The sequence below is a fragment of the Gallinula chloropus genome (genome assembly GCF_964237585.1).
Source record: "Gallinula chloropus genome assembly, chromosome: 18".
Classification (NCBI taxonomy): Eukaryota; Metazoa; Chordata; class Aves; order Gruiformes; family Rallidae; genus Gallinula; species Gallinula chloropus.
In genome coordinates, this window is record NC_140103.1 from 7,135,487 (window position 1) to 7,159,349 (window position 23,863).

General features: G+C 53.4%; 1 protein-coding gene across 1 annotated transcript in view; it reads left to right on the forward strand.

Annotated features, from left to right (window-relative positions):
* Nucleotides 1-1,354: 1,354 nt before the first annotated feature.
* MEGF9 (multiple EGF like domains 9) overlaps nt 1,355-23,863 on the forward strand; it is a gene marked incomplete at its 5' end in the record, with an annotated part of 48,908 nt that continues 26,399 nt past the window's right edge. Inside the window, one exon of the mRNA XM_084272702.1 lies at nt 1,355-1,700. Within this exon, the coding sequence (XP_084128828.1) occupies nt 1,355-1,700 (346 nt within the window). The remainder of the gene's footprint in view (nt 1,701-23,863) is intronic.

Sequence of the window (23,863 nt, forward strand, 5' to 3'; positions counted from 1 at the left end):
GTAAAGGTGTGGCTGGCTGCTCCCAGAGAGACACCCATCAGCATCCACGGGCTTCTGCGGAAACAAGAGGTGCTGCGAACACTTACTTGGCAGTGCCACACACCCACGGGCAGGGACAGGCAGCCGGGAACCACCGTGTTGCTGATGCTCTGCACCATCCCTTCCTGCGGCGGGATGCACGGGGACGGTTGCTGCCCGTACGGCGTCGTGCGGCCCACCCAGCCGCTCTGGCACACCCCGGCGTGCAGCCACGTGCCTTTGTGTTGATCAGAGCAGCGTTGTCCCCACGGCGCAGGGCCGGCGGTGTCTTGCTTCACCGTGTGTGAACCAGCGATCACCCAGTTGGGTACCATAAATAATTAATATCTGTGTCACTGTGCTTCCTCCCCCCTCCCGCTGTGCTGCCGATCGCTCCTCCGGGATGGAGGGGATTTGGCCAAGGTCATTCCCAGTGTCTGATCACAGGGATGGGGAGAAGCCAGGGGTGCAGTTTAGATGCGCCCCAAGGTTTCAGCATCCTCAGGGCTGGGTGGGGAACAGCTCCAGCCCATGAGATGAGCAGCACAAAGGGGAATGGCACCGCTGCAGGCGTGGGGACGGGACGCGGGGATGGCGGGGGGGAGGAGGGTGGGGAGGAGGCAGCGGGTGGCGGGGCGGGGTGCGAAGCAGAGGGGGCGGCGACGCCCCTCCAGAGACCTCCACCGGTACATGGGGGGAGCCTCTGGACACGGCTTTGTGTCTCACCTCGCCCCCCGGCACACCCCTCCCCATTGCTTCGCAAACCCCGGGAGGGATGGAAGGAGCGGGGGGGGGGGTGAGCGCGGATTTAAATTAGAAAATAAGCAGATTAACCCTAAAAATAGATAAGAAACGCCCGTTTAAAGCCCACGGAACACACGGGCGCACAAAAAGGCGGCCGTGGGACCGCCCGGCCCCGCTCCCCCCGCGGCGCTGGGGCCGCTCCGCCCCGCCCCGCCCCGCCCGCACAATGCCGCACCGCCGCGCGCTCCCCGCGCCGCCCCGCCCCTGCTCCCGCCCCCGCCGGCCGCCGATTGGCTGCGCCGCGCACAAAGAGTTATAAAGTTGCCGTCAGGTAGGGCGGGCGCGGCGCTGGTTGGTTGAGGCGGGAGAGGGGCGGAGCCGGGAGGGCGGGCGCGGCGCTGTCAGCCGGGGTGGGGCGGGGCGCGGCGGGAGCCGCCTGCGGGGCGCTCGGAGCGGCAGCGGCGTGGCATGGCCGGCTGAGACGGGCGGGAGGGAGGCAGGCAGGGAGCCGCCGCCGCCCGGCGCCGCTCCCCGGCCCCTGTCGGCGGGTGAAGAAGCGCCCGGATGAATGGCCGAGTGGCTGACTGAATGAATGAATGGCGGAGCGCCGCGCCGCAGCATGAGGCGCCGGCCGAGGACCGCGCCCGGGCTCGCCCTGCTCTGCCTCGCCGCCCTCCTGGCCGCCGCCGCCGGGCTGCCCTCCAGCGCCGCGCCGCCCTCCGAGCCCGGTAGCGGCAGCGGCGGTCCCGCTGAGGGCAGCCCCGGCACGGCCACGCCGGCTCGGCCCCGCGGTACCGCCGCGCCCGCCCGGGGCAGCGCTCCGCCGCCGCCGCCGCCACCCCCGGAGCAGGAGGAGGAGGAGGAGGCGGCGGTAGTGGAGGAGGAAGAAGAGGAGGTGGTGGAGGCGGTGGCGACGACGGCGGCCAGTGGCCCCACAGGTGAGCATCCCACGCGTGTCCGTGATGCGGCGGGGGGCCGGCGGGGAGCGGGACGGGGCTGTCCCCTCGCTCCCACCGCCGGGAGGACAAAGGCACGGCCGGGGGTGGCTCCTCGGGCCCCCCACCGCGAGGGGCGGGAGGGGGAACCACCGCGGTGGGGCACCCCCGGGAGCATCTCTCCTCCAGACCCTTGTGCCCGGTGCGGGGCAGTGACCCCCACGCAGGGTGTGGGGCTGCGTGGGCAGTGCGGGGGGGCTGGCGGGGCAGGTGCACCGAACCCGTGCCGGTGGTTTCCAGGTATTGCTGGTAGGTCTGGGGAGCAGCAGAGTGGGTGCTGGTCCTGGCTCCCCAAAGCATCCTTCATGGCAGCTGTCCCCGGTGCTCCATGGTCCCTACAAGGAGTTGAAGACATGTTCTTCCCATCACCGTTGTGTTGGGGCAACGTGTACCCTCTTGGATGCTGACCTTGAGCATCGCTGGGTGGTACCTTGGAGGCAGAGCTGCTCTGTGAGCACCACAGCTTCCTGGGGCATCCCACCTCCATACACTGGGAGCATGGGGATTAAGGATAATTCAGTGTCACAGGGGCCCGTGTTCTTACCTGTATCTGAGCATTCACGGCTCAGCGAGTGCCAGGAAGAGCCCATGCTAACGAGGTACCTGATGGGCAGGTGAGGGGAGCCAGCAGCTTGTAGGCTTTTCCCATTGTGGGAAACATTTGCCTTGGCACAGCCCACTTGAGGTCTGATCCTGCGTTGTCACAGTCAGGGGGCTTGCAGGGAGCTGAGAAAAGTGTGGTGGCACTGGGAATAAATGGACTTATTGGTGAAGAGGGAAGAGGTAAAGGATGGGCTGAGTTTTCTGCTGATGCTCTGGGTGGGTGTAGTGCTGAGTGATGGTGCTGGTTGCTTGGTGGGAAATGAAAGCCCTGATGGTTTTCCATGCTGAGGCTCTGGTTTACATATAGATTAAGTAGCCAGAACTCTGCTGGAGTCCATGGATGGAGCTTTGTCCACTTAATTTACCGGAGAACTTGGCTTCACTCTACGTTTCCAAAGCCTGATGTTCAGGCACGTGTAAAGGCTACAGTACCCATTCTCTGCTTTTTCATATTTATTTTTTCTCCTTGCCTGGAAGATGTTTGGGTTAAGTGTGTTGAGCTTCCCCTAATGTGAAAGGGATACGTTCTGCTGTGCCAGTAGCTCTAGCAGTCTGAACAAGTGGCTTAATCAACCTGTTTTATTTGGCTAGAAATATAATCGGCTGAAGATCCGGAGTCTCTACTTCTCAGACTTTAATTCTGTGTTATTTTCCATGGAGGCTTCTGTCTTTACTTTCTCCGGAAGAGGCAGAATGGCCCAAGATTAGGAATTGCTGATAAAGACAGGAGGGGTTGGGTTTTCTTAAAGCAAAAGCAATTTTCTCTATCGTGCCACGATCAGAGCTCATCGGCTTGGTGACTCTCCTGGCATGTGTGTGACCCTCTGGGTGCCGAGCAGGGGGGTGGATGTACCTGCCCCGTAAAGCATGTGTTTCCCTCTCTGACCTCGTGTGGTGATTGTTTCTGGCAGTGTCAGAAGGCATTGCCTCTCCCAGCTTGGGCTCTGGTGGTTTTAGCAAGAACTCCCCTCTCACATGGCCCACGTGATGTCACGTGAGGGTAACATGAGGCGTGAGGTGACTGGTTGAGCGGTGGCTTTGGGATGCTCTCACCTGTCTGCGTACGGTGCTCGTGGCAAGTCCTTTAGTCTGCTGCTGTAGGAGGTGTCCGAGGTGAAAGTTGATATGTTTTGTGTCTAATCCCAGCACTGCCATGGATCCCCCACGGGCTGCCCTGGTCTCTGTGTTTGGGATCTCGCTTGGGAACTGGGAGCGCCTGTGAGGAGAAGTCTTCCCCACCTTCCCTGGGTGTGCTGAGCTCTTACTGTGGAGGCCAGCATCGCCCTTTGAAGTTTTTAAGTGCTAATTATTAATGGCTACAGCCTCTTGATCTCAAAATTGCTCTCTGGTGCCATATGTGGTGATGGCCAGGGCAGGAATGCACGGGCAGACGGAGTCTGCTTGGGCAGGGCAGTTTGCTGGCATGACAGGCAGGGTTACCCTGGCTGATGGGTTAAGAAATTGGGGTGAAAGCCCCCACACTCAGTGTCTGTTCAGTGCTACCAAGATTTCAGTTCTGACTTCAGTGCCTTTTTCTCCTCCTGATTTCAGAAGCACTTCAGCTACTGCCGAGCTGCCCGTTCCCTCTGCTCCCCATCCCTCCCCTTCCAGTTTCATGATGTTTATTTTTCTTTCCAAGCCTGTGATCATGTTGAAATCCCGGATTTTGTTTTTAAGAGAAGTAAATTGCTAATCCTCCTGTTTGTGGAGACAAGCTTAGAAGTATCCCCTGCCTGATCAGCAAAGCCTGTAACGCTCGCCATGGAGACTCTGCCTCTGGAGCTTTGCCGGAGCAGCAGTTTCAGATGGACACGAGTGTTGGAGCAGAGATGTGGCTGCTGTGGCCAGTGTAGTCCTGGTTGATCTTTGGTTGAACTTTCCCTGCATGAAGGACAAAACTTCTGTATTCTACCTGGTTTTGTGAGGTGACATTGAATGACATGGGGGGAGCTCTGAAGGACATTTTGTTTGTGCTCTTTTCCAGCCCCACGCACAGCAGATGGGTGGGCTGAAAAGCCCAAATGTCCTTGCACAGCCTCACTGTCCCCATAGCATGGTTGGCTTAGCAGAAGAGCCAGCTCTGACCCTGGTGTTAGGCACCTTTAGACCATACCAAGCATTTCAGATCTCAAAAGCCCTTGACTTCTCTCCTCCCCGTTGTTTCTGTAGTATTGCCCCTCACTTCATGGGTCACCATGTCCCAGACGTGACCCTGGGTCTGTCTTCTCACCTCTAGATGTCATGGGAGGGGACAACGAGCCATTTCGTCTGCAGCCGCGGGGCAGGAAATGCAGGTGGCCCGGCGTGTGGGAGCAGTTGAACCACAGGAAGACATCCTGCGCGGCTGCGGAAGTGGGTGAAGGCTGTGCCAGGGTGCGCGGTGATGTTTGATGGGTCTCTGGCACGGGCCGTCTCTCGCTGGGATGCTCATAGCCCAGATGGAGGAGGTGCAGCCAGAGCTCCCCTACGGGTGGTGGCTGCAGCTTTGGGTGGGATTAGCTGATGGGTTTAGTGTTGGCAAATCCCTGGGGGTGATGGGGGGTGGTCTGGCTAATTGGCTGGGCATGGTGGTGGTGGGGCAGCGAGGTGAGGAGTGAACCTGGTTGTGAGTGGTGGCTTCATCTCTCTATCATCCAGCTTGAGAGCTGTGTGGAGAAAGGTCTGTGCCCCTGTGTGTGCAGGAGGCGCTGGGTGGGCATTCCGGGCTGGCCCTACAGCACCTGCAGTACTGTGGTAGAGGACAGAATGCGGTCCAAGTCATAGAGCTACCACCACTGCTCAGACCCTGCTGCCCCGGGGCTGGGAGCTCTCAGATCCTGGCAGGACGGAAACAGCCAAGCTGCGGAAGGCAGTTTTGGGATATCTTGCCAGTGCTGGTCCCTTCTGCATCTCTGGGGTTTCCTTCCCACATCCAGACCAGCAATCGCATCCTTTGGTAGAGGTCTTCACACATGGGTTTGCCCCATGATCAGCTTTTTTCCTGTGCTCAAGCGTGACACAGGGTAAATGTGTAACCCTCTGCCTCTGACCCAACGGGGGGGTGAGCTGGGGTGGTCCTCCTGCTCATTGCTTGGGAAGGCAGCTTAAGCTTTCCCTGTTCAAGGGCTTGGGATTGTGCTCCATGTGGTTCCTGAGATAGCTGCTTCTGAGATGTCAGCAGGATTTACATATCTTCTTTTTTAAAAAGAAATGGAAATGAAGTGACAGACATAAAAGCTGAGAATGAGGAACATGGTTGTGTTACTTGGGATCAGTATGGGAGCAGCCAGGGCGGACAGCGCCCTTTTCCAGTGAAGTAATAAATCGTGGAGTTTATATCTTTGAGCTTAAAATAAAGGGATGTTGCCCACAGCAGAAAATGTCACTCCCTTGCCTCCTTCCCTGCCTCCACGCTCCTGTCTGAGTCATTCTTGAATCAGATGCGTCCAAGTGTCCTGACTCAAGATTTTGAGATTCTTGGACTTCGCGATGCTCATGAAGGTTGGGATATTTCTGGGAGGACCTAGAGAGCATCCAAGGTCTTGTTTCTGAGCATCCCTGTGTGGGGAGCAGTGCTGGGGTTTTGTTTGCTTTCTTTGTAAATGATAGTTGAGATTTGGACATCATCACATCACGGAGCTGCTGCTTGGAAGATACCATGTGTAGAATAGGATGGCTGCTGTGTAGAAGTTCTGGCAGCTCCTGGTGATACCCAGACAGTGGCTGGTGGGGTGGCCACTGCCAGCCTCTGCGGCAAAGCTGCCAAAATGCTGCATAAAGCCACGTCCCACACTGAGCTCTGTGGTGGGCAGGAGGTGTCCCAGCCCTGTCTGATGCTGGTGGTTCTGCAGGGGGGGTTGTGGTCCCCAGGGGCTGGGTCAGGATGCCGAAGCATGACTTATGGGGGCACCTGTGATACAGAATTGGGTTTTGTGGGGTGTGAAGGTTGTTCCCATCCAAACCGCTGGGAAATGCATTGGTGAGCTTGGGGTGGTTGGTTTCCTGGCCTGGAGCACCCTGCTGAGGTCACGTGTTTGTGGGGAGGCAGGTGGGGCTCAATCCTGCTTGCTGGGGACTGGGCTGTGCCGCAGGGGAAGGAGTGATGGTGCTGCTGGGCCATGCCAAGCTGTAACCTCAGGGATGAATGACTGCATCCCAGGTGGGACCATGGTCAGTAGAGGTGGCTGCAGCATCTTGAGGTCTGCCCAGCTGGGTGGGGGCGATGGTGGGCCTGCACCCAAATCTTTCCCCCACAAGCTGTGTGCAGTGAGCAGCACAAGGACAGGGACACCAGGACAGTCCATACCCCGTGGCTGTGGGCAGAGGAGCACAGAACAAGCTGTCCCCAAGGAACAGAAGCCCCGGACACAAGTCTGCTGAAGTCAGGGGAAAGATCTCAGAGGGTATTTTTTTTTTTTTTGAGTCAAGAGCCCGTGGCCTATAAATACACAGGGCTCAGCCCCTGTGCTGCTGCTCGTGTTTGCAGAGCGAGCGCCAGCTGACTGTCAGGAAGCACTGCTGCAGATCCGAGGTGCTCGCTGGTGCTTCCAAAAAGCAGCCGAGATCTTAGCAGCAGTGTGATGCATCTGCTATCATTAGAAATAAACTCATGCCTGTGCTGGGTGCTGAAGGCAGGGATTTCTCTTGCAGCCATCTGGCTGGGAAGGGAAGGCTCCTTCTGCTTTGTCACTGACAGGCACTTAAAATAAAACAAAAAAAAATATAAAAATTAAGGAGCTGGATCTCTGTGCAGCACCTAGACTGCACCTGAGACTTGGCTGAGCTCTTCCATGAGCTTGCAGCAAGGGCTTGGTATTCTTCAGAGCTTCTAGAAAGCCCCAGGCTTTGTTGCCCCAGCTTGAGCTGTGTGTCCAAGCTTGACAGGGCTGCCTGGTGCAGCGAGGCATCGCTCGGTGGGAGTGGGGGACCAGGGGGTGTCGGAGTCTGGCACTTCATAATTGCTTGGGGATATTAATATGTTTTATGAGCTAAAGGTTAGATTGCTATCTAGCCATCTGCCCTGCTCTGGGGGGGAGGTCGTGTGTCTCCTCCACCCCAGGAGAACAGAATGGATTGTAATTCAGTCTCATTAAATGGGCTGAAACCTGGGATTTCTGGTTCATAGGACATTATTTGCTTTTTTTAATGTGACTTTTTGGGTTGGGTCAGACTGCAATGAAATGGTTGTTCCTGCTTTGCTTTTGCTTCTCGTAAGCTCAAGGATCCTGTGGCTTGGAGCAGCCCTGTATGACTGATGTCCTTGTGCTCAGGGCTGAATCCATCCCTGGTGTCAAGTTGGGGGCTTCTGGGTCCTTGACGTGGAGCAGGAGGGAAATTACTCCCAAAATCCCAGCAGGGCTTGTCTGGAAGGGTCTTATTGGATTAAAGCTTGTCAATCTGGAGGCGTTTTGAACAAGATGTTCTGGACTTGGAATAATTGAATCTCATTTGCTTGGACAGAACTTTTTTCCCCCTTAATTCGGCAGGAAACCTCCCATCAGCATCTGTCCTGGCTCCTCTACAGCCATCACTCACTCCCCTCCACAGCTCCTCTCCCTGTTTTTTCACAACCAAGGGTGCTGGAAAAGTGGTCCAGCTTCTCTTAGGGCTGAGCAGACCCCATCCCACCCCAGCTGGTTGGGGTCCTGCAGCTGAGCAGGTCTGGGGCAGCCTGGCCATCTCCCATTGTTTTCACCAGCTATTAAGAAAAGGCACCAAATACATGGGTGAGAGGGGGAGGGATGCTCAGTTCACGTGGTTTTTCTGGATCGCGCCTAGATGCCTGCAAAGAATAGACCATCCAAACACGCTGCTGGAGCGCTAATCGGCCGGGGACAGTTTGAGCTGCCCAAGCAGCTCTTTTGTTGGAGCCTGAATTCCTCCTCTGGCTGCTGCTGGGACGGATCTTCCCATGCAAAATTCCTATTGCCCTTCGTCGCATGAAATGCAGTGAGGCTGTTGATGCCAGACAGACATCGTGTTCAGCAATAGCTCTGCTCAGCTCTGTTTGGGAATTGGTTTTCCTCTATTCTGGAAAAGATTTTTGGGGGTCACTGCTTGTGCTTCATGCACATGTGGGTCGTATTTCAGTAGATGAGGAGCCTCCCTGGAGCTGCACACACTAATGCCAAGCCTTGGTTTGGGCTTGTGCTGCTTAAAGTGGGATTTTTTTTTTTTGTATTTTTTTTTTCCTTCCCCCTGAACACCTGCTGTATGAATTAAAATTTGCCTTGTAAATGTAACTGATTCAGAGCCTAAGCATGAAAGACAGGCGTTTGCTTTTCTCTTGGAAAAAGGAAAAAAGCAAAACCTTCGAGGTTTTGCTCTTGAGGCAGCTCAGCCACGCACCCAGAGAGGAGCCCCAGTCCCTTTCATCACCATTTTTTAATTCAGTTGCCCACTGTCCTTATAAATAAGCCACCAGGAACATGACGAGGCAAGCATCCCTGCTATTTATAGCTTGCACTGCTCCACATGCCTGTTTTAAAAATCAGCTGGCTAAATGGCTCTGCAAAGGCTTAATGGCACAGGCACGTTAGCTGCATGGGTAGATGTATGTATATTTAAAGGCCGCTGGTGTTGAGCTTTCACCCTGAGTAGGTGGGATGAGCCGTGGTGGGGATGTTTCTCCTGGGTAAAGGGGACCCCTTGGATGCTGCCTCAACGCTGGGGAAGGGATTCTGGTTTAGCTGGCATCCCCAAGCACCGGGAAGGAGAGGGCTCTGGTTTAGCTGGCATCCCCAAGCACCGGGAAGGAGAGGGCTCTGGTTTAGATGGCATCCCCAAGCACTGGGAAGGAGGGGGCTCTGGTTTAGCTGGCATCCCCAAGCACTGGGAAGGAGGGGGCTCTGGTTTAGCTGGCATCCCCAAGCACCGGGAAGGAGAGGGCTCTGGTTTAGCTGGCATGCCCAGGGCTTTTCCCTGCTCCAGCAGTTGCCAGCCAGCCTTGGTGTGGGACTGGTGCCACTGAGGATGCTCCTGGCACAGCCTGTCCTCCACCTCGCCCTTGCACCTTGGCTCGTCAGGATGGTCACCACTGGACAAATACACGTTGCTATTCCTTCCCTAAGCTTTAAAAAAACCCTAAAAAGTATTTGTTTTTAAGCTGCATTAACCCTTTATTGTATGTTTTTTTCCCTTTGTGGCATCCCCTCAGGAGTGAGGAGGCCGCCAGTAACCTTCACCCGTTCAACTGGTCGTGCCACTTCGCAGATGAATCTCCTTTATTCCTGGCAAATTATACAGCCACAGTTTTTCAGGCAGCTTTACTCTATTTTGACTGACTGGCTGACTATATTAACTGATAGTGCTGCTTGGGCTGCTTTGATCCTGTATTATTTATGGAAATGATGGCATATAACTCCGCGTAGCTGATTAATGCTGCATGTATTTTTAATGTGCGAGTTCTACTGTTTGATCTGTGCTAAATGATTCTTCTCTGATGCGTTCCTGGGTTCGGACTGGTTCCTTGTGAAAAGGATATTGAAATGGACTGTTTGTTTTGTTGCCTTCTTTTTTTTTTTTTCCCCTGTGGTCTCATCTCGTGCTGGGTTTTAAGCTTTCCCAGATCGTTTCCCCAAGCACAGCTCTGCTGCTATCACATGGAGCATTTAGGCTTTATTGCTATTAATTTGAGCGTTCCATGGGTGGCATTACTCTAAATTCATTGCTGCTTGTGCGGTCATTTGAAGTTTCAGGGAGGGACAGGGTGGAAAAACAACCATCTAGGTGATGCTGAATCCTTCCTCATGTGTGATTGCTGAATCCCAGCTCGGCTGTGACTCGGGTCCGGCCACATCTGAATGAGAATAAAACCTGTCTAATTTGGAAAGGATGTAATTAATGTTTTCTGTGGCACGTCACGGGATGGCCAGGACTGGTTGATATTAAGAAAATGACTTTAATTGCCAGGGAGGTGTGTGCTCGACTCACAGCTTCCTCCTCTGCGGTGTGAGATGAGGTTGTGGTCAGGGACGGACTGGTGGGCAAAGGTGATGTTTCCTCCCGGGAAATACCCACCGCATCCCGTGGTGCATCCCGTGATGCATCCCATGGCATGTGCAGCGCTCCCGGCACTGCTGCTGGGGGAGAGAGGCCCATGCCCTTCATCCCTCCTCCAAAGTCCTTCCCCATCACCAGACGTGGCCAACGGGGTGGAAACTAGGCGGTTGTTCCAGGAGGACCATCTGTGAGCCGGAGGATCAGCATTTCCCTTCCCTGGGGGCAGAACAGGGGAAGAACTCGATTATTATTATTTCTTTTTAATTTATTTTTTCCCCCTGCCTTTTGTAACACCTGCTCACTTTTGTGGCACGACAAGGCTTGTCTCCTAACCCCTGACACATCTGACCATGCTCCAGCAATAACAGGCTTGTGAGGACGCTTTCATGAGCAGCGCTGTAAAGATGCAAAGCGATGCTGTTGAAAACCTTTAAATGAAGGTTTTTTTTTTCTCCCCCCTCTCCTCTGAGCAGTGCTTTTTGTCAAAATCAGCAAAATATTTCTCTTTCTGCAAAAGATCCCTTTTCCTTTAATGGATTTTATATTGAAAAGGGTTTAAAGTTAACATTTTGTTCCTTCCCTCTGAATTTTTCAAAGCCCCTTTAAAAACTTCAATAATTCCCTTTTCCTCCTGCCTTCTATTTCAAATATATAAAAATATACATACATAATGTATTTATATATATATATTTTTTTTTTTTTCCCCTGTCTGTTCTGGTTACAGACAATTTTCAGGTGTCCTTCCCCTGCCACAAACAGAGGTGTGCCAACCTGAGCGCCCCAATGAGCCAACTATTTGGAGACAAAGTCAGGAGGGATGTGGAGCACTGGGTGCAGGGTGAACAGGGTTTAGTGATATGGCTCCTGTGAACTGACTTGCATGTCAGAAAGGCATCTGAATTGCAGATGTGTGAGTAATGGGGCAGAGGCATCCACACCTTGGCGGTGCCGCCGGTGGGGAAAGGGCATGGTGCCTTGCACAACGCCTGCAGCTGGCGGAGCCTCTGCGTGGGGAGGGCTTTGGGAATCGGGTATGTTTCTATGTACCCCTTCCTACCCCAAAACTGCAGTCTGGGGGGTTGGTGGGCTGGCCTGGTGGGGGGGGTAGTTGGGACCCCAGGGTACCCTGGGAAGGTGGGGAACTGGCTCTGGGGTGTTTATCAGAACAGAAGGGTTGTATCGGAGTGGAGCTCAGCGACCTGTTGGCTCTTGCCTGGGCTGGGTGTTTGCTGACTTTGTACCCGCGTAGGAGACGTCTTTGCCTCCCCAGCTGATAAGAGCAGCCCTGTGTGATCTGCCCTTCCCTGCCATGGTCGGCTGGGGTTTTTTCCTCCATCCTGGTGCTCGAGGAAGGATTTGGGGGAGATTTGCCTTGGTTTTAAGCACCCTGGCTGACTTGTGGCCATCCCATGTCCCGACACTCCCCTCACCCCATGTCCTGACACACCCCTCCTGGTAAGATCTGACTTGCTGGGTTCCCCAGCCGTGCCCCACAATTCCTGGGCAGGGCTGGGGGGGTTCCTTGGCATGGGTTGGGGGTAGCCTGGCATCGCCCTGTCTTGCACATCCCCTCCGCCGCAGGGCCAGCTGGCACGGGGAGCAGATGGGGAGGTGGAGCTGGGCTGCTCAGCTGGGTTTCAGGCTACGATAAAGCGAAGTGACGTAGAAAACTAAATACCTGTTATCGGAGAAAAGCAAACAGAGCCTCCACCTGCCTCCAGCCTTTCTCCCTTCAAGGGCAGGCTGCACGCCCGGCGTATAGCTCCCCGTAAAAGACGCTGTATTATTAACGTGCTTGCTTAGGCTTGGCTGTGGTGTTGAGAAACCCAAACTTGACTCCAGATAACGAACGACAAACATTTGTCTGGACTTAACTATTTTATTCGGACTATTTTATTACTAGTATTTTATTTTTTCCTCCTGGAAGTTGACAGGAAGTTGTCGCCGACCTGCCCTTTGACGTGGATTAGTGCTGACTCCTCGCAGTTGGAGCGTCTCATCCTTTTCGCATCTTGGCTATGTCTTTCCAAGGGAGGCTTTTGTGCATGTGTAATCCATTTAAAATGAAAAATAAACGAGGAGCGGATTGATCTCTGAAGGGCAGTTGGGTGTGAGGGCAGTGCTGGCTTTCCTGCAGAAGCAGGCAAGCTTTGTGGTGGGATGGAGAGGACAACGGTCAAGCTGTGCACAGGAGAGTGCTTTTCCCTCCAGGTTGGTGTCAGGGGGGCCTGGAGCAGAGCTGTCACTGCTTTTTGGTTTACAGACCCCATAAGGGTTTTCCTGTGGGGGTGTAGCTGTTGAGTTCAGCTTGAGCTTGTGGTCCAGGAAGTGATTCTCTCTCTCTGCTCCACCACCAGCACACTGATCCCTCTCAGGGACCTCTCTTGAGCCCACATACATGAGCTGGATGGCCCTTGCCTTAGAGCCAATACCTCTCCTGCCCATACATAACACAGGTGATGTATTCAGTACTGTGTGTGTGGTCAGCTGTAGTGAACTGGAGCCTCCACACCCGTTCCCAGGGTTGTGGTGCAGGTCCCCTGGGCTTGGCAGGACCTTGCCCCTTTGCAGGTGGGACTCAGGCTCCTTTCGCAGGGTGTCTCTTCAGCAGCAGAGCTGGTGGAAGAGGAGGTGCTGCTCCTCCCCTGGCCTCGGGCTGGGGTGTTGCAATGCCAAAACAGTAGTTACAAACCCTCAAAAATTGGGAAATGGTCAGCATAGAAATGTCAACAAACCTCTTGCTGCTGTCCTGCTGGCTGCCGAGGATGCTCTGTGGTTTTGAGCATTGCTTTGACTTGGGAACAGGCTTGTTCTTGCCAACCCAAACCTGATCTGCCTTTGCCCCAGGGTAATTCTCAGTCAGCATTGCTGTCCTGTTGCAAGAGGCGGGTGGTACGGTGCTGCCGGGGCAGGGGTTGCACAGTTGGGGTTTAGTGTCTAGGTTCAGACTTGGTCTCAGTGTAGTGCCCAAGCTGTGGGTGAGATGGGGAGCACTGCATGGGATGTCTGACACCCCTGTGCCTCTGTCCTCCCCGTCAGGCTTTCAAGGGTTTTGCCTGTTTCAAGAGGATTTGGTGGTTCTGCAGGGCTGCTGCTGTGGCTGTATGTACTGTGGAGCTTTCCAACAGCTGGCCTAGATTGACAGGCTCACAGGATTGTAGGGGTCTGAAGGAGCCTCCAGAGACCATCGAGTCCAACCTCCCTGCCAAAGCAGGTTCCCTGGGACAGGTCACACAGGTTGGAATCCAGATAGGTCCTGAATATCTCCAGAGGAGGAGACTCCCTCACTGTGGAGAAGTTCTTCCACATATTGGTGTGGAACTTGCTGTGCTCCAGCTTGAGGCCATCACCCCTTGTCCTGTCCCCACAGACCACTGAGAAGAGGCTGGCCGTTTCCCCCTGTCTCCCACACTTCAGATATTGATAAACATTGATCAGATCACCTCTCAGTCGTCTTTTCTCAATGCTGAACAGCCCCAGTTCATTCAGCTTTTCCTCAAAAGGCTTAAGCCCCTGTTTGTGGTGGCTGGTTAATGGCACCACTGCCCTTTTGAAGGTAAACTATGGCTGCAGACACACGTAGGCAATGCCTCATGGCAGAGGCAGGAGCCAGGGATGGATGGAGCTGTAGCTTCCATCGGTGTTGGCAGCAGCCTGGTGACTGCAGAGAGAGAAATTAAACGCCAGCGTGCGGCCTCGGCTGAAGGATCTGCTGCAGGGCGGGGGGGTTGGAAGCCAGGGTGAGCAGGAGGCTGCACTCAACACCCCCTGCACTCAACACCCCCTGCGCTGTCCCTGCACTGAGTTTGTCCCCTCTCAGTGTTTGCTGTCAATGGAGGAAGGTTTGATTGCAGCTTAGGCACACCGAGATGTCCCCGGCCACTGTCTGCTCCCAGGAGATGATATTGGATCTGCTGCAGTTCCCTGCTTCAGGGGTACCTGCCAGCTTTCTCCATCCAGGTGTCTGTTTTCCATGACGTGCTCTGGCCCGTATCAGTTCCCTCTTTGAAAGCTCAACTTCTTCTCCGTGGATCTGCCAGTGAATTTTTCTCACTGTGGTATCTGCAACCCGGCCTGGCTAGCGCCGGGCGAGGGCAAAGGTGAGCCAGGCTCTCAGAGGGGTAGAGAGCCACCTGATGTGTGCTGGAAGCAAACACATCACCCTGTGCAAAAAGCAGCAGGGCAGGCATGAGGCCGTGTGATAAAACATACAGAGCAGGACATCTCCCTCCTTCCCAGCTCGGGAGGCATTTTCCTTGCCCTGTGCCAGCAGCTCTCCCTGCTTGCAGCACCTTCTAACTTACAACCCCTTGTCTGGCAGGAGTTATGGTAACTCCAGATTAGCCCGTAGCGCTGTGTCGTCATCGCCTTGAAACAGGACCCGAACGGCAAAACCTGCCCGAAACCAGTTGTGGTGACTCACATGTGATCCCTCTCTCCCGCTGGAGTTTCTGCTATGGTAATTCCACTTATTAAGCGAGGAGACAAAACACCTTTATTAAACTTGGAACCCAGCTCAGGAGCAGTGGGAGAACCAGGACTTTCAGACTGTCAGAAGGTTTTTCTTTGTGAGTCCCCCCTCCCCTCTTCCTTTGCGCAGCCTTGAAAGGGAGCGATGGAGGAAGAAAGATGCTTTGCTGTTTGAGAGGAGTATAAGTCTGTGTTTAAATATGTTTATTTAGAGTAAGGGAAAAAGAAAACAATTAGGGAAGCATTTTGGGAATGAGTCCTGTGATGTTTAGGCTTCACTTGATCTCCAGGCTTGAAAATGCGATGAGCCGAGATGGATGGGGGTCTTAGCTCAGGCTCTGCAAAGCTGCTTTTTATTAACACTTTCCGTGAGTGTTTATTAGCACTGTGGATAAAAGAAGCCTTTGTTAGTGGGTCTGTCCCTTTGCTCCTCCTCCAGAGGAGCTGAATCTTGAAAGGAATTGCCCTGGGCACCTGCTGGAGTTACTGATGAAAGTTTTCATTCCAGATTTTCTCCACAAGCTTAAACACAAAAGTGTCCAAAACTCCACAGAGCATGCCTGCCCTCTCTCCCTTCTTGAACAAGCAAAAAAGAGCTGTAGAAATGCCTGTTGCTGCCTGCACACAGAGCTGTGTGTGGTGGCCCCGTGTCCATGGAAAGCATTGCTTTGAGCAGCACCAGCTGAGGAGATGTGCATGAGGAGATGTGCATGAGCTGCCTCAGCAACATCGTCGTGGAGAGATTTAAGGAGAATTGCTGTGGTTGGCTTTTGTTCATCCCAAGTGCTGTGGGCACCATGCTGCAGAGATGAGGGAGGGGGTCTTGTGGTCTGTCAAGACAGCGCCCATGCAGCTGGGTGACATGGGGTACCTGTCTGTCTGGTCCTGTGGTGCAGGAAGAGGAGGAGTGTGTCCTGCCCCAAGGTTGGGGCTCAGGCTCTGACCTTTCTTCTTGCCTCATAGCAGTGTGAGCCTCTTTGGGCCACCTTCTACTCCTTGTGGATGTCCAAAGTGTCCCTTTGAAGACATCTCTCTTCTTGGGGAATTACTACAGCAGTTTGAAAAGTGCTCCTGCTCACTTGGAGAGAAACCTGGGCATGATGCTTGTGCTGCCCTCAGAGGGGATGTCTATCTCTGGAGGCTGCTCATGCCCCAGCACTGGCCAAAGACCCTGGTAGCTCTCTGAGGGAGAATCTCCTGCTTCCAGTTGATGCAGAGCACTCCTCTGCTTCTAGCTGATGTGCTGGGGGAGGACGTGGTTCATATTGAATTATGGATTGATTGCACGCCAGCGCTGTTAGCATCTCCATGCTTTTGTTCTGTCATTCCTTCCAGGGAAAGAGCGACTGCCTTACATGGGGGAAAGTAAAAGCATGGCTTCTTACCACATCCATCCTGTCTTGGACAAGCTTTGGTAACTCTGACCAGTGTCAGTGCCAAGGGAAAGCCACAGCTCCCTTTGTATGCTGGGAGAGCACCCAGTTACATCATAGTACACATGGCGTAAAGAAATCAGGTTATGTCTTTGCTGCTGAAGAAGGATTCATTCTGTAGGGAGATCATCCATGTGTTTCTGCCTTCTCACCAGGAAACCTCCTGAGAAGGCTGAGTCCTGCAGCTTGTACAGAGATGTACCGATGTGGAGGGATGTGGCTGTGCCAGTCCCCAGCAGCTCAGCTCCCTTGGGGCCAGGACTGAGCCACAGCACCCAACGGTGCTGAAGCCGATGCGTTGTCACCTGCGGTGCGACTTCTGCACCAAGCAAAACAAGGTCTTGGCAGTGGGAGCACACCCATGGGGCTGGGACAGCAAATCCCCCCCACCCCTTGCACCATGAAGCACTCGGCATGGTGCTCAGCACCCAGCTGGGTCCAGGGTGCTCTAGAAGGGGCAGCCTGGTTGTGTCGAAGCTGAATTTGACCCTGAGAATGTGAGGAGTTCATTGTGGTGACTCGGGAGAAGCTGCTGCACCCGCAGGCTGTCAGCAGGCAGGTCCAGTGGGAAAAGGCTCCCAAGGCTGTGCCTCTCAGCAGTGCAGGTTGGTTTTGAGTAACGTGTGTCAGACACATGTGTCTGCCCAAGGAGCAGCTCCTGTAGCTGGGCACATCAGTTCCCCACATGCCAGACAAAGTCTGTGGTTTGCATCCTGCACAGTCTCCCCAGAGCACAGCCTTGGCAGCCTGGGAGTGGGGAACAAACAGCAACTCTTGTGAAAAGGCTCATGGATGTGGAGGGCGGGGAGGCAAGGCCTGGCTTCCTCAGTGGGGCAAAGGAGTCCCTGCACGCTTCAGTCAGGGTTTGGGTAGTGATGACAGCTTGCCCTTCTTGCCTTGCAGTTTGTAACTGCCTTAGTGATGGAGGCATCTCTAGGGATGCCTGCCTTAATTGCTATATATCTAAGGTTTCTGGTGGCTGTAATCTGCACCTTAGTGGATTTCCTTGCAAGGAAGTTGTTATTTGTGAATTCAAGCAAGGAGAAGTCACTTGTATTGTTTTGCTTCCCAGCACGCAGCTTTCCTGCCAGCAGGATGCTGCCTGAATGTGTCTTGGTATTCACCAGGTGATGGGCAACGCTGCAGCACAGAGGGAAATGAAGTGAAAAAGTCAGGCCAGGAGCTGGCAGTAGGAGTGTCCTGAAGTCCTCTCCTTTACGTGAGTCATCTTGAGTGAGACTAGCTGTGATGGTTGAGGTTAGTGCTGTGTGTTCTCCATCCTCTGCTGGAGGTCCCTGCTCCTAGGCAGGAGATCCAGTAGGTGGTGTGAATGAGGCTGGTGGCTGTACCCACCATCCTGGGTGGGCAGGCAATGGATGGCATCTGGTGATGCTTTTGGTAAGGCTGAGGGCAGCGGAATGTTTTGCACCGGTTTGTACCAGCATTGACAGCGTCTGAATCGGTCACAACAGATTTGTGCCACAAGAACGTGGCTCAAGGACAAAGTGGTCCCGTATGGACCTGACAGTACTGTGGGGCTTCAGCAGGGTCAGGAGGTTCCTGCTGACTGAGCAGTTTGTGCAGCTGGGCTGAGGACCAATGTGGCGTGCCATGCACTGGGCTGAGCTTTCCGGCTTCTGTGGCCGGGCAGGGATGAGATGTCTTTGTATGGCTGGATGATGGGTGCTGCAGAACTCACTTGCCATCCTGCCACCCATTTATCCCAGCATAGCACCCTGTTGCGAACCCTTTTTAGGGGTGTGTGAGCTCGTTCCCACCCAGCACCCCCAGCTTGGGTCAGCTGAGAAATGGGACAGGGGGTATCTTCAACTCCACAGCAGCTGTTACTGCTGCTGGACCTCAGGAGCCTGCAAAAGGTGTCGGGGGAGAGCTGATGCTGTCCGGGTGTGATTTGCTCAGGAGAGGCATCTGCTTATCTGGGGGAGGAAGAAGAAGAGGAGGAGGCGGTGGTGCCATGCAGGTATGGCTGTGCTGTGCTGCTGGAGCATTTTCTGGTACACCTGAGATGTGCAGCTGCTGGACAGGCAGCGCTGCAGGTGGGCAGAGGATGCTGTCAGGGGCATGGGGATGCTGTCAGGAGCACGGGGTGGGGGGTGGGGGCAGAGAGCTATGCTTATCTCTGTGGCAACAGGTTTCAGTGGGGGGGGCTGGTCGTTATTTAAGTGGAAGGCTACATCATGCCCTCCCCAGATGGCACCCAGAGGAGTTTGCGGCTTGTTGCTGAGTGAGAAGGATGCACAAATCCCTGTCTTTGCTTAGCTTTGGGTGATGTTATGCTTCCCCCCGTCCCCCCCGTGGGAAACACATCTCAGCACTGTATGGGGGCGGCCCTTCAAAGTTTTGGACAGTCACTGCAGAGAAGCATCCAAAAACTTCTGGCTTATGAAACTTGAGGAGAGAAGCAGGTCCGTCCCTGGCACTGGAGCAAAGCTTTTCCCACAAGGCTGTGAGCCTGGGCTTCCTCACCTGCCCGTTTTATCTCAGCAGGAGCACTGTCTGGGGCTTTACTGACCTACACCGGTGGTGAGGGAAAGAAAAGAGGTTAATTCTTTTCATATGCAAAGTTAGAGGCTTAAAAAGGCCTCATTAGCCTTCTGTTTAAAGATCTAATGAATGATTAGGTTGGAAAAGATCTTTAAGACTGAGTCCAACCATACCTGTCCTCTACTAGACCATACTTCTAAGTACCTCATCTACCTGTCTTTTAAGCACCTCCAGGGATGGTGACTCGACCCCCTCCCTTGGCAGCCTGTTCCACATCCTGACAGCTCTTTCAGTGAAGAAGTCCAAGTTTGGGCAACCTGTTCTACTGAAGGTGTCCCTGCCCATGACATGGGCATGGAACTAGATGATCTTTGAGGCCCCTTCATGTCTCACTAATGCACCCCAATCCTGCCCCATTAATGCTGTCCTGCAGAGCCCACCTGGGCGGTCTCTGCACTGCGGCTCTGCAGCAGCAGGGATGGCCAAGTATTGTGGGTTTTTGTGCACATGTGAGCCCAAGTGGGATCCTGGAGCTGGACTGGAGGGGCCAGCCTGAGCTGCCTTCCCTCACCCAGGCAGCGACCAGCCCTGGCTGCCTGCTGGGACCCTCGCTGGGAAGGGTGGGGAAGCGATAAGAAGAAGGGGTTCCTCTACGCTCATCCTCCTCCCACCCCCCTTTTCTTGCCTGTTATGGGTACAGCACAACTTTGTAGCCCAGATGCAAAGGGCTGAAAGGACGGTTCTTGCTCAGGGTTTTGTTGGTAGTGCCTTTAAAGCTCCTGTATAAATTAACGCGTTTGTTCATTAGCTGCAATTCCCCAAAGCGCCCAGGAAAGTTTGTGATTTTAATTACTTTTTGCAGGGATCTGAGCACACAGAGACTTGGGCAGATGATTAGAGCTCGCATTATTCATGCAGCTTTTTTTAATCCCTTCCTTGGCTAGGACATGGTTGAGAGATACTAAAATTGAAGTCTGCTAATAAAACCCCAGCCCCATCCCGTGTGAGGTGTCTTGATCTCCGGACTGAAGTTCTTTTCCCCTCAAAACGAAGATGCTTCCGCAGAGGTGCTGCAGAGATTGCGGCTGGAGAGGAGGGTATGAGCTGGCACAGCTGCTGTATGCTGCTGGGGAGGTACTTGCCAAACTTCCACTTGGTCCTGTTTATCTCTAAACCCTGAGCTGGGCTGGCTGTGTCACACTCTGGGTGGTAAAAAACACGGAGGTTTTCAAACAGAAACCGGGAATATTTATACGGTTGCAGAGGTTTGTGGAAATATTAGTGGGAAAATCCAACCAACTAAACTAAAACGCTAGCAAAACTATTTTCAGATTAATTAAAAAGCTCTGGTCCATTTTTTAACTGTTGAGGTTTTAATCCACAAGCATTTATTTGATCTGTTTGAAGTTACTAGAGCTTCTTGTATCATAAACATTTTAGAGCCGCGTTCTTCTTTATATGCAATCTGCTTAGTAAGAGACCCAGAGGTTTTGTCTGCGTGTAGAAATTTATTGTTATATAGGAATAATCCTCTAGCTGGAGCTGTGTAATCCCTCCTGCACAGCTTTCTGTGTTAGAACCTGTTTCTTAATAACTCCTGGACCGTTCCTGCTTCTTCTGACAGCATCTCTGGTCCATGGGAGCTGCTCCGGTGGTGTGTCCTGGGATCAGCCCTGGTGGTGCTGTGGGCTGGGGGTCTCCTGGGGCAGGAGGAGTATGAAGCTAACAAGAATCCACGTTTTACTTGGGTTTTAATTATTCGGGTTTTTTGGCTTGTGTTTACAGGGTTTGATCCTTTAGTCTCTCACGACAGCTTTACACCTGTGAGCTTGACTTCGATGCACATTTACTGGGGAATGAGCCAGTTCAAAGCTGGCTGTGCAAGTTGCCAACTTGTTTAGTGTCAAAATGAAGGGAAAGCCAAAAAGAAAAACCTGCTCCATGATTGCATTGTACAGAGGGGCTGTCAGGAACCCCTCAGGAACCACGTGCCTGGACGTTTGATTGTAGGTGCAGGAAAGGAATAAACATAACTAGTCCCAGGAATAAGCAGCCTTTGGGTTGGTTTAAGGGCTGTGGGTTAGCTGGAGGAGAGGAGAGGTGGGGTAGGAGGGCTGTGAACCGAAGCAGAGAGTGGTGCTGCACCCCTTGGCAAATGTGAAGAAAAGGCAGAGGGGTGATGTGGGCTGGGCACGAGTTTGGCTGAAAACCCAAATCTGCCAGCTTCAGGCTGGTGGAAAGTGCTTGTGTGGCTGCTGGGACCTTGGCTTTGTGCTTCTTTCCAGGTGATAAGAGAGAGATTTAATCTGATTTCGTTTTCCTCAACAAATACATTTAATCTCTTAACAATATTACAAGTGATGTACAAGCACTGAGAAACCCTTGTCTTTCCCCTGCTGTTGACCCATACAATCCTTTTATGGAGCCACACAAGTGACTTGTGTAAAGCTCTTAACAGCATTTATGGGAACGATGCTGTTCTCTTCCGCAGCAGCACGCCTGCCTCTGCAGTGCCCCGAGCCCAATGGAGCCCATAAGTGCCCAGAATTGATGTACTTGGTAATAAAATGAATGCAAAATAACAGAAGATGCTTCCATATGTATATAAAATTTTTTGGGGGTTGGCAGAGCTCATCTTCCTACCACTCTGTCTTCGCATTGCAGCATCAAGTGAGAGTAAATTACATGCCTGAGCACTTCAGTGCACATTTGCGATGCAAGAGTTGACTCTTGCTTTGTGTTGAGTGCCGTCTGGATGTGAATGGAACCTAGGACTTGGCAGCACACCTCTCTTTAAGGAGTTACAGAGCATCAGCTCATCTCTGATCCCGTTCTTGCGGCTCTTGGCCCATGGCAGATGTTCCTCAGCTTCCCGCGGGAGAGCTCAGCCAGCCTGTCCCCTTCCAGATCTCCCTGGGCTGGAGGCACGCTGCCTGTACTGGATGAAGGCAAAAGCATCGTTACACTGGAATGACAGCTCCTGTGATCGTGGCATCAGCTTGGTAGAGTTTGAGGAGCGATGGAGTTGAATGCAAAAGCTGGCCCAGGGCAAGAGTTGACTAGATGGAGATGGGGCATCAGAGATGGGCGGGACCTCAGTAAATTGTTTTCTAAGGGCTGGGATAAATTAGACCACCTCTTTTAACAGATGAGGCTTGTGGTGAGGCTTATAGTGCCTTGTTAATCCTGCATCCCATGCTGGGATGGCACCATCCTGACCTTCATCCAGTTTGCAGGGGGAGGTTTAGCCTGCTGGTGAATTGTACTGAGAGAATGAAATATCTTCTCGGGGGTCAGGGAAAGAGCTGGAGAGGCCGGGGGAAGGAGCAGTGGTGCAGCACAGCTGCGCCTCTGGCTGTAATAAGAAAAAATTCCCGGTGGAAATAGCTGTGTCTGACTGTTTAAGGGGGATTTGTGTGTTTGGGGCGGGGGGCGGACTGGAGTTGCAGCCATCCCTGAGCAGTGGAAATGGGGCCAAAGTCAAAACTCTGTGGCTGGGTCAGACCAAAGCTTCACCTATCCCAGACTGGCCAGAGGAGAGGACAGTGCATAATCCTGACTTTTTGCAACTAGTGTTCCAGGGACTTTCCTCATCAGAATGCATCCTCCAGATCCCTGTGTTTAACAGCTACCAGCAGACCTGTCCTGCCTGAGCTTATCCAGCCCTCCTTTGGAGCTGTAGGTATTTCTGGCTCCCAGAGCATCCCCTGACAATGAGTTCCACAATTTCATTACAAGGGGAAAGGAAATGGCCTTGGATAGGTTTTTAAACCTGCTGCCTGATCCCTTTATTCCTGTGTTGTCAGAAATGGTGCCTGGAGAGGGATTGAGAAGGGGAAATGAAGGAGGAGGGAGAGAAGATAGGGTTTGAATTTGGGAATCAAGTATGGGGAGAGAAGGAAACTGCTAAACTGATGCCGAAACCGGAGCCTTTCCAGGGCTGGGGTACTGTTATGTGCACTGGCTTCGTTAGTGTGGTGCAAATGAACGGGAGGTTGAGCCAGTGCTGGGAGGTCAGGCTGGTGTGAGGTGAAGGCACATTGGTGTAGCCCTGGTGTAACTACAAGCATGTGGTAATCAAGAAGCGAGTGCCTCCAGCCTGGGGATGGCTGGGTTTTGGGCTTGAGCCGCATGTGTGGCAAGAGGAGTTGGGGTGCAATGGCTGGAGGGAGGATGGAAGGGCATCTGGCTTTGCCCCTTCTAACACGTGCCAGGAGAGGCCTCAGCCTGGCATTGTTACTGCTGTTCTCAGCCCCTGGGGGATACCTGTGGGGCCTGCTGCTTCAGGCAGGCCTAGAGCACCCCACTGCAGAGACCATGCTGGGGCCTGCAGCTTCGGCTGGGTCTGCTGCACCCCACCACAGAAACCATGCTGGGGCCTGCTGCTTCAGCTGAGCCTGCAGCACCCCACTGCAGAAACCCTGCTGGTGCTGCTCCTCTGGCTTGGTTGCAGTTATGGTACTGCCAGCTCGGGTTTGTTTTGGTTTTTGTCCTGTATCCTAGTGCAGAGAACAAAAAACGGCTGTACCCCTGGGGCAGTGAAGCAGGACAGTAGCTGGCATCCCTGGGACTTCACAGCTTGCTCTTTCAGGTGCGTGTTCTTCTAACAAAACCCCTGCCTCTCAGATTTTCCATGTCAGCTCGCAGCAAGCTGGTGAATTCATTCAGGGTTGGCACTGTTTCGGGGTGTCCCCAGCAAATGCAGTTTCATACAGGCATCTCCCCATGCCTCACAGAGATTTCTTCTTTTGCCATTTGTAAATATTTCACCCGCTTTTAAATTATTCATTCAGTAAGTGGCTTGGAGGAAGGAATTGCGCTTTAAAATACGTGCAAAGATGTGAAATGCTGCACGTCTTGAAAGGATGTGAAAAAATAATTTGAGAAATCCTTTTTGCAGCAGAACAAGCCCTGTTTGAGTACCAGGAGGGGATGAGGGAGGAAGGGATGTGGTATCACGCCAGGCTGGGATGCTGCTGGGGTTTGCAGGGTAAGGCTTGGGGTTTGGAGAATTAGGTCCCTGCCTGGGGCGGGGGCTGGCTGGCTGGTGGGCTGTGCAGCCGTGGTGAAGGGATAGATGATGCTCCCTGTGTCCAGCAAACCTGGCACGTTCTT